Genomic DNA, 10,529 nt, shown 5'->3' on the forward strand with positions numbered 1-10,529 from the left:
GGTGATATATATATATATATATATATATATACAATTATTTGTTAACACTGGCCATCTTTTCTGTATGTTTAACAGCAAATGAACTAAACTAGCAACACAACTGCACTAAGTGATCAATATCTGTTTCAGGACCATTTTTGCATAAATTTTCTGCCAACTTTTCAGAATTCCATGCCACTTATATCGAAAGATAAATCTCACTACCAGATAACACATAAAGACAATTACCACTTTCTACAATGGGCTCGATCAACTTGACCAACCTCGTAACCTCAAAATAACCATCAGTTTCCATATTATAACTTTTAATATGGTAGGTGTATCTCTACAAAATTTGGCAAGTTTTCAGTAAACATTACAAGTATTTTGCACACAAAAAAACAGGTTAATTAATTAATTATTCTTATTAAAGATCTGTCCATGAATATATGAAATCAGAGTGTTGACTGCTCCAAGTACAAAGTGATTTTCATTTTAATATAAAAAATATTTTTCTTAATCTGAAAATTTTCAAATTTCATTTACATAGCCTCTAAAACCTCCTATATAAATACTAAACATTTTTTCAGTAAAACTTTACATTTTATTTTATTATCTCAAATTGACCAACCTTGTAAAAACCATAAAAGATATGGTATAAACCTAAATTCCCCTTTTTTCTTTTTAGAATGGCTGCAGATTGTAGCAGCAACCTAATTTTTTTTATCTTAAATAGCTAAAAGCTGGTAACAGTATACATCTGTTTATAATTAATCTTATTGTTTTATTGCCTTTTGAACCATGTCTAACTAATAATCCTGCACACACATTGTAAATCACTTGACAAATGCATAGCTTATGTTACTTTACTGAATGATGTAATGCATAAATTGTGTGTAAACATGCATCATGATGAAATTTTATTTTATTTTCATTATCTTACCTAATCTTTTTTAACCTAATAAGTTTATAATTTTCACACTTTAGTTACTTTTATGACAATAAATAAAGAATATACATGAAAAACAAGAAATATAGTACTTATCTTTACCCTCTTGTGTTTTTGCTCTCAGTTGATTATGAAATTTGTCTACTTTTATTTTTATACTAATGGTACTAGTAGACTAAATAAAATTTGAATCTACTTGTTTTTCATATTAATGGTACTAATACACTAAATGATGTATGTTTACTTAAATAATGCAACTGAGAGCAAATAAAAATAACATACACAAAGCAAACAATGTCCTATAAGTGTTATAATTTAACAGGCTTTATACCTGTGGCATAATAGCATTGAAAAAATTATTTAAGCTTCTTGATCTTAACATCCCTAGAGAAACTTAAAAACTGAAGATGAAACTGACAATACTCTGTACTGAAAATAACGTAGCATCATATGTCATTGACAGATTAAAACTTTACCTCTTTATTGGTTAAAAATGATGTAGTATAAAATTTCAGAGATAATTATTGGCAATTTTTGAAAGAGAGGATGTGACAAGTGGATCTGATTTTCTAGCTTATGACTGTAAACAAATAAGACTATGGGACACAAATATAAATTTTGGCAGGGTAGGAGTCATCTCCAGCTAAGACAGTTGTATTTCTCTAACAGGAATGGGTTGCCTTTGGATGTTGTGGAGGCATTAAATTTAAGTGAGTTTAGGGAAAAGCTTGATAAGTATATGAATGATAAGGACTGGCTTTAAGGTTTATTTTAAAATTATTTTAATTTAGTTTTGAGGATGGAACAGCTGAGATGGACTAACAGGTAAGCGGAGGTAAGTATGTTTTGGAATTAGCTTCAAATTATTGGCTAGCAAATGAACCTTTAAACACAGTCCTAGAATTTTACATATATCTAGGATAGATACAACCAGTCATAAGTTAAACCACAGTAAGTTAAATACATTAATATAATTCCTTCAATAAAAATTCAACAAGCAAGGATACTAATATTTACCTTTTTTGAAAGTGAATCTACTTCTTCAGAGATTTCTTCAATATTTACATTTTCATTAATTAAATTACATTTTTCTTCCATTAACTCTACTATTTTGCTGCCACCACCATCAACTACACATGTCTGTTTCTGGTCTGACTGATTACTTTTTATTTGTTCTTCAGGATGGTCACCATTTGCTGTGGTATCCAAGTCACTTTTTGTCATGGCAAAGAGATAATTTAAAGAACCAACTGAAAATGTATTACTCAATTGTTCTCCGGAGATTTTTTCATTTATTGGTACAACTCCTAATCCTGATACTGAAGACATTACCAATTCAGTATCCATCTTTCTAGTTAACTCTTCATCCAGTTTAGTTATAGATTTCTCCCACTGATTAGATCTTTCCTCTTCTTGATCTTTAACAATTTGTTGATTTACTCTTTCTTCTTTCTTTTGTACGTCAAGTGCTTCAGATATCAAAATTTCTGGAGAGAGGTCCAGCTGACATGAGTTATTTATCTGGAGAGTTTGTCCTTCTGTGCTCCAAGAATAAGGTTCAGAAACAGCCTTTTCCACAATGCTGTGGTGGTTACTGTCCTTACTTTGCATTTTTTCTTCCTCAGTGACTGGTTGTGTTGTGTTATCAGACATGTTACTACTATTTTCTTCAGTTTCTCTTGTTTGAATGTTCTCTATTTTAGAATTATTAATATAATCTTCAAAATCATGTTTTACAGTTCCAAATATTGAATCACTGAATTCAGTAACTAAGTTATTATTGGTCACCAAGGATGAATCTTTATCCAATTGTTCAAGACAATGGTCTTCTGTTTTTTCAACAGCTGACAGCACAACACAAATATCTCCAGTCTTACTTCTAGAACTTCTGGTACAGATAGTGCTAGTTCCCCTCTTACCAACTCTTCTTCTCTGGCCTTTGCCTCTGCCCTGATTTCGTCGTCTTCCAACCATTCTATGCTTATATACCTATGGGATAACTTCCGAAGGTTAAAACAGCTTGAAAATATCAATACATATATCTAAAAAAATATATATTCACGTTGAAAAATATAAATAATCACAATTGTATTAAATGCTTTTGAAATATACCCAATAACTGGAATTATTCTAAAGAGTTGACTAAGTAACTCCTTCAAATTGAGGATACTAAAAATTTGCTTTATGTGAACATCATGTATATATACACTTACACTGTACATGTCCTCAATTATAAAATTACTGTTCATAAAGTTAGAGCTACTTGCTTTTTTCAGTGTCACAAATCCAGAGAAGCACTTAAGACTACAATACCAAATTTATTAAAAGTTTTAAGTACTGAACAGTGCCAAATGACAATTCCAAATAACTATTACATATATTATCTGTAGATACACAATATATTTATTTTTAATTTGGGGAAATGCACTTCATGGCCCTCTTTAATTTTCATGTTTAGTTGTGTTAAGTACCTGATGATGCCATATTAACAGTGTCAAAACATTGTTATATAGATGAACAGAGTTGTTTAAACATTTGTTTAACAACAATTAAAAACTTGAAATGGTCTATTCTTTCATTGGGGATGTGTCTGTGGGCCAGACTAATTTTGGAGAATTCCACTCCTCATCAGTGACCCTGGACACAACCACCAAATAAAACTTCAGACCAAACCAAGCCTTTATAGTAGTGAGATATCAAAAATCGAAAGGGTGTTTTTAAGTGTTTTTACACTCACAAAAAAGAAGGCTATCATTCTATAAGTATTTGAAAAACTTGTAGCATTCTACCACAATTTAATTCTTCATATTTTTAGCCAACACTAAGCAGCTGATACATAATTGAATAGAGTTGTTTAAACATTTGTTTAACAACAAATTGTGGCTGTTGTGCCTAGTGTCGGCTAAAAATATGAAGAATTAAATTGTGGCAGAATGCTACAAATTCTTCAAATACCTACAGAATGATAGGTTTCTTTTTTGTTAGTGTAAAAAACACTTAAAAACACCATTTCAAAAACACTGTTATATTTTTATTTTTTTATTCCCATTTTAGCTTTCTGAATTTTACACTTTTTTGTATTATTTTTGATTCATTATCATGTTTCTGAGCATTAAAATGTAACTAAAGGATAAGAGCATTTATAGCATTATTTACATTACTGATGAATAATAAGCAAAAAACTACTGTACTAATATAAGAACATAAATATTAGAGTGACCCTTATTTTCGAATTTCATACACCAATTTTTAGCAAAATACTATTACTATTAGACTTCATTACCAAGATTTCAGATTTTAAAATGCAATGGTAAAGGCAGTCAGATCTTGGAAGATAGAAAACAAGGTCTAAATCATGCCTTGAACACTGGGAACACAAATGGGGCCTGTGTCCTTATTGAAAAACTGGAGAAAAGCTTGTTCAGTTTGCCTGCAGGCATCACATCTTTGAGCTGATACTGGAAGCAGAATTCTCAATTCCCAAACAAACATTAGCTTGGCCACATATCTTGCTCTTCAAGCACTTTCTGGAGAAAGAAGGGTTTTAGACTGTGATGGATGACAACACTACAGCTTCTGCTGTCTTGATGTCCATGATGAAATTCTTGCATTCGTTGAAGATACACCGGACTCAGTAACCCAGAGATTACTATAGGTAGGGAGTCTCGGAGAATTATTGTTCTTGGCCATGGAAGTATGTGAACGCAAAATCACATTTGTGAATATTTAAATCTTCGATAAACAAAATACTAATTATTGTACACCAAACAACAAAGGAAAAATGTCTACAGTACTAATACATGCTGAGTTTGCATTATTTATTTCAAGGCAACCATACTTCCACTTGTGGTAAATCACCTTTATAAAACTTGTGATAATCACTAAACCTTCCCTCTGCCATTTGCCAGAGACCAGGAAGAGAATCTTAAAACCAAAAACAGAGTCAGTTAAAATTGGCTGGACAAATAAGGATCAGTGATACATTATATGATAGCTTTCTTCATGCTCTACTTTGGTCTGGGTAGTTTCATTGGATCCAGAAGCATTTACTATTTGAAAACACCCATACAAAACTTTAAAAACCATTTAAAATTCTTTTTAGACATTGAATTTGTAGAAACAAACCTATACAACAAATTTTGTGGTGCGTATTACATAATGCAAACATATGTCTGTCCCAATCGATCCAACAGCATGTCAAAACGCAAATGGGGATTGTAAGCAGACTATTTGTTGGCCTGGCAACAACTTGTTTACATCATATTATCAAGCATAAACAGACAATATGTTGTCCTGACAACAGTTTACTATACATCATATCATTGGGTGTGGCTAGAGCAAAAGAACATGTGGAACAATAGTTATAATACAAGTTGTATGAATGATGTTTCAATTACATCATGGCATAACACAGAACAGGTAGAGTTTACTACTGGTACGTATCTGTCAATCACTGCATTTCAACTTTACAACCAATGTGATTAAAGAATCTTTCCTATACTTTCATAGGTATATAGGTAAGGTCATACTTCATTTTTAATTTCTGATTGTTGACAGTTTTCATTTCATTTATCCATATAATATGAATCCACATATACAAGTTTGAAATTAATGGATTTTATTGGGACTACATTTTATCTTGCCTTCACACGAGTTTCATGCAGTCTCAGGTTACTAGGTTAAGCAATAATTTTATATCAATCACTGACATTTTGTTAATATTGTTCCAATAGGAAGGTCACATAGTGTAAAAGGTCGACATACAGGAACGATTTTCGTTTTTCATTAATTATTCACTACATAATTGAACTTGCAGTATATATCTACTATATTTTAACTGTGGAATCCAATTGTGTGTGAATTGTTTTGTTATTTTCATTATCTAAAATGACCCAAACTCCCTACTACAGGGAACTCTTAGAGTTGGAAATGATTTTTCTCAGAGGGATACATTGTGCCAGGAGGATGATGAAAGCCATCTATGCTCTCAAAGTTCCAAGACTAGACCTCATGATCAGAGAGAAGGCAGTGATGCAAAGAATTTGCATATTCGTGTCTACCATATTCCACTTCAAATAACGACCTGCAGCTCATTCAGGTTCTTCAAGCTTAGGTGACCTTGGATCCATAGATTGCCGACACCAAACTGAAGAAATTCACTTGCCACCTCTGGTATTTGTCTGAGGCACTCATAACGCTCACCTTCTTTGATGATGATGTGTCTATGGACACCAAGAGACATATAGCCCAATCTCTTGAGAACCACAGGAATGAAACTCAGCAGGATATAGCAATGGTTGAAGTTGAAGCCTTAGAAAACTGTGTCACAGCCAACAGCCTCTTGTTTTTCAAAATCATGGGCATCAAATTGTATTCCTTCCTCTCCAAGAATCCAGGCTAATGGGAACAAAATGAAGAGTTACTGAAGGTCAAAGAAACATGCAAACAGCTCTTGGTTATCAGTGACGCCAGTGAACACGACCTCACAGGAGAATACAGCTGGCTTCATATCACAGACAAGTACCAAAAACAATCCTTTCTTTTGGGGGTCAAGGAGCACAGGAAGAAATTCCCTTAAGCACAGAAGAAAGCCATCATAAAAGCTGTAGAAGTGAGTGTTGTTTGATTCTGTATGATGGGAGCATACAAGCAGATTCACAATTCATTTTACTATGATTCTAGAGTAAATTTGTTTATGACAAATGTTTTTTCATCCTTTTTCATCCCATATGCAGCTTTTTGTTTGTTTTGGTAACAACACAAGAGGAGAAATTTCAAGGGATGGTAGCAAATCTTTAACATGCTTTGATTCCATTAAAATTTTGTCTACTCACATTCTGGTCATTCCTTATAAAAGTGTTGGGGTGAAAAGAAATTACTACTTTTTATTTTTACTCTTTGGATAAGGACCTCCCTAAAAAATATATTTAATTAGATGTACTCATTATCTTGTTTATGTTTAGTTTTGATCTACATAGGTAGCTTGTTCTGACTGAAGGTTAATATTAATAATCCAAGAAGACCTCCAAATTACTTCCTACATTGTTAATATGAATGCATTAATAATATGCCCATCTAATATGATCCAGGTTGATCACAGCTATATCTAATGTACCACATTCAAGCAGATTACTTAAAATCTCACTTCATAAATTTAAAAAATGTAGAATTGTAATAACTTGATAAATGTGGAAATAACTAGCAAAAGACACAGTCATATTCCTTCAACCAAATATAATTGTTCACACTTACGAATAATTTTCAATAGAAAAAAAAAAGTCTCACAGCTGTCCCTTAAAATTTTCCTGTAATTTTTATACAAAGAAACACATGAACAACACTGCGTGAATCAAACAAACTCACCTAAGAACTACATCTACACATAAATCTATTTTACATATAGAATACTATCACACAAACTGCAACCATTTTATTTGTACAATATAAATATTCCTAACCTGAAGCAAGTATAACAATCACAGATAAACATAATAGGGGTTTTATTACTTGATGTAAGTCAGGGTGATTTGCTTAATATTGTTGAAAATGAAGCTTAAAACAAAGTCACTTTTAAGAAATAATTTTGTTCAAATTCTATGCCAAGCTTTCCACAGATTACAAGTTTTAGATGTCATTCCAATGTCAAATCAAACCTTACAAAATTTTTCCTAGAAAGATGAAATTTCTAAAGTTCTGAGATCACTAACTGTTTATAAGTATGTCTTTTCATTAGGCTATACTGTCTCATCCAGTAGTTGTCTGTTAACTAAGAACTATTAACATATAGTTTTCTCATATTATAATACTCATGAGTCTTTGCACAAGCAAACTGAATGTGATCATCCAACTTTAAAATAACATTATGACACTAACATATCAAGCAATGAACAAGATAAAAATATACAAGATGTTACTCCTACTAAAAATGTTACATAGCGAAGATGAATACAAACCACATTTTCTGATGTTATTAAGTTAAAATTACGTTAAATGTCACAATCTTCCAGAACAAAAATTATATATATATATACATATTTAGGTTAGCAAGAACATAACAAAACATGAACACTGTTCTGAAATCTCTTTAAGTTGTAATAAATAAAAAACCATTAACAAGGAGCTCAAAAAAACAAGTCATTATATCCTATTTACCAGTTAAATTATATTTATAAGAAAGTTAGTCCACTGAAATAAATATAAATATTTATATATAGATAACTGTGATACAGATATAAAAAAAAAGGATGTCATTTCTCATATTTAATTAATGTTAATGAAAACATTATTTCATTTTACATAATTTGACAAAATCAAATACTGGTGGTGGTGTGGAATGTTCTTTAAAATTTTGTCCAAGGGACTAAATGCTAGAAAAATGTACTTGTTCTTAAAAATCTAATTGCCCCTACCCATACCACAAAACACACAAATTACAAATAGAATATAACTTTTAGGATTTTGCTTTTATTTAATAGTGACTAGTAGATGAAAGAAATACTGGGATTGAGAAACAGAGACCCAAGTGTTTACATAACTTCTGTAACTATATATCTATAGTGTTTATTTATTATAATTTATGCATTATTCTGCGGGCACAACACAGAGGCACTGTAATGGACTAAAAATATGGCTCTACAACCAGATAATGATGTGCTTTAGTTAAAATTACAATACATAAATGCTTTCTAGAAGTATCGGATTCATAACATGTGAAATAATAAAACATCAATTCTTCTTTTTGCTATATTCTGTGTATGTTGCCAACTACTGAATTTGTTTACACTGTGTAATTAATAATTTAGATGTATCTGAGCAATAATAATCATTCATATTTGATTTATATATTTATAATTCTGCAGGTATCACCAAAACTGTTAATATTACGAAATCAAAAATTTACTCCTTATTAAATAATAACATTATAGATTATTAATAAAATTCCATAAATCTATTTTACTTTTTGGCAAAACCCTTTATGCAAAAGTTAGCTATAGTATACCTCTATCTTCTTTGACTAAGCTAACGTAGAAACTGTTTTCTAAGAAGAGATTCTGGGGAAACCAAAAAAAATAAATAATGCTTTATAGGCCAATTAATTTGGCTGAATTCTGTTGTTAACAAGCCATTAATATTTAGATTAAAACCCATTATCAGAGATCAAGTGAAAAACCACCTTGAAAGAATGAATTTGATTAAAAAGTCTCTGCATGGCTTCAGAAAGGAATTTTTTTTGTTTATTTCTGTATTCTAGTCTGGTTTTTGCACGAAAGGATTGGGGTAAACCTTAACGCCTGTAAGGCCTATCTAGCAGTCATACTACTACTAGTTTAACTTTTTAATTTAATATTAAAGTTTAAGGCCTTCAATAAAGCTCTTCGCAGAACGTTAATTTGTTTTGTTTACCTGGGATCACAGTTCAGCTTCAGACGATTCAAATGTTTAATTATAATTTTTTACTCTAGAAACTGGAAATTGTGTGGAATTGTTTTACAAAATACATTTAGTGTTACAGTACACATTGATAAGTTTTAAGTTTCATTTTAAAAACATATATGAAACTATTTGCTAACTGAATTGTATACTAATAGTATTAATATAAGTATAAAAAAATGTAAAAGGCCAATCCTGAAATTCATTTGAACAAACACTTAATTTAGTTATAACTTGTATGTTCAGCACTAGTCCTAACTTACTTCTAGTGTTTGTACTAATTTCCTTTGAGGTTGGAGTACAGAATAATTTTCTTATTTCAGCACCAGAGGACCAACTATAAAACTCATTGTCATAAATCACTGCCTCCCGTTGACTCAGCTGTAAGTCTGGGGGCTTATAACGCTGAAATTTGAGTTTCGATGCCAGCAGCTTCTCCCGATGTCTTGAACTTGAAGCAATCTCCCAGTTAGCCTAAAATCAAAATCTACCTTTTTTTAATTATAAAACTCCTCCACGATAATCCAAAATTCTCTAAAGTTAGATGCCACTTAATCTTAACTCACGTAGTGGGGGGAAGAGAAACTGAAGTTTTTGACCGCCCCTGGTTACAAGTTATTTTAGTATTTAATAGGGATGTAGTATTAAAGGGGGGAGTGGCTTTATATGTAAAATGTGAATTACATCCTGTTGAAGTTGAGGATATCAAAGATAACAGCAAGGAGGTTGAATCCATTTGGGTTTCTATCAGTGGATGTAAATGGAAAAGGCTTTTAGTGGGAATTTATTGCAGACCATCAAATGATACTGATGAAATTAGTGAGAAACTTTACAATGAGATTAATATTTAAGCTGTTAATGAAGTGATCATTTTGAGTGATTTTAATTTCAGGCATATATATTGGGAAATGCTAGAGTCAAACCATGAAGGTTTGTTTGTTTGTAATTAAGCACAAAGCTACACAACGGCTATCTGTGCTCTGCCCACCACAGGTATCGAAACCCAGTTTCTAGCATGTAAGTCCGCAAACATACCACTATGCAACTGGGGGGCAACCATGAAGGAGAAAGGTTTTTGGAAACTGTTCAGGATGGCTTTCTTCACCATTAGTCAAGGAACCTACTAGAAACAATGCTATTGTTGCGTCAGCGAGTCACGTGACTACCATGA

General features: G+C 31.6%; 1 protein-coding gene across 2 annotated transcripts in view; it reads right to left on the reverse strand.

Moving 5' to 3' along the window:
- LOC106463698 overlaps positions 1–9,893 on the reverse strand; it is a 79,483-nt gene extending 69,590 nt beyond the window's left edge. Inside the window, exons 1-2 of one of the 2 annotated variants that reach the window (XM_013923759.2) lie at positions 9,622–9,893; positions 1,946–2,917 (exon numbers count right to left, since the gene is read on the reverse strand). In XM_013923759.2, coding sequence (XP_013779213.1) covers positions 1,946–2,902 — 957 coding nt within the window. In that variant the 5' untranslated portion in view covers positions 2,903–2,917; positions 9,622–9,893. The other variant, XM_022391636.1, reaches the window with a different exon arrangement.
- Between the last annotated feature and the right edge of the window lie 636 nt (positions 9,894–10,529).

Source organism: Limulus polyphemus, unplaced genomic scaffold (genome assembly GCF_000517525.1).
Source record: "Limulus polyphemus unplaced genomic scaffold, Limulus_polyphemus-2.1.2 Scaffold55, whole genome shotgun sequence".
NCBI lineage: Eukaryota > Metazoa > Arthropoda > Merostomata > Xiphosura > Limulidae > Limulus > Limulus polyphemus.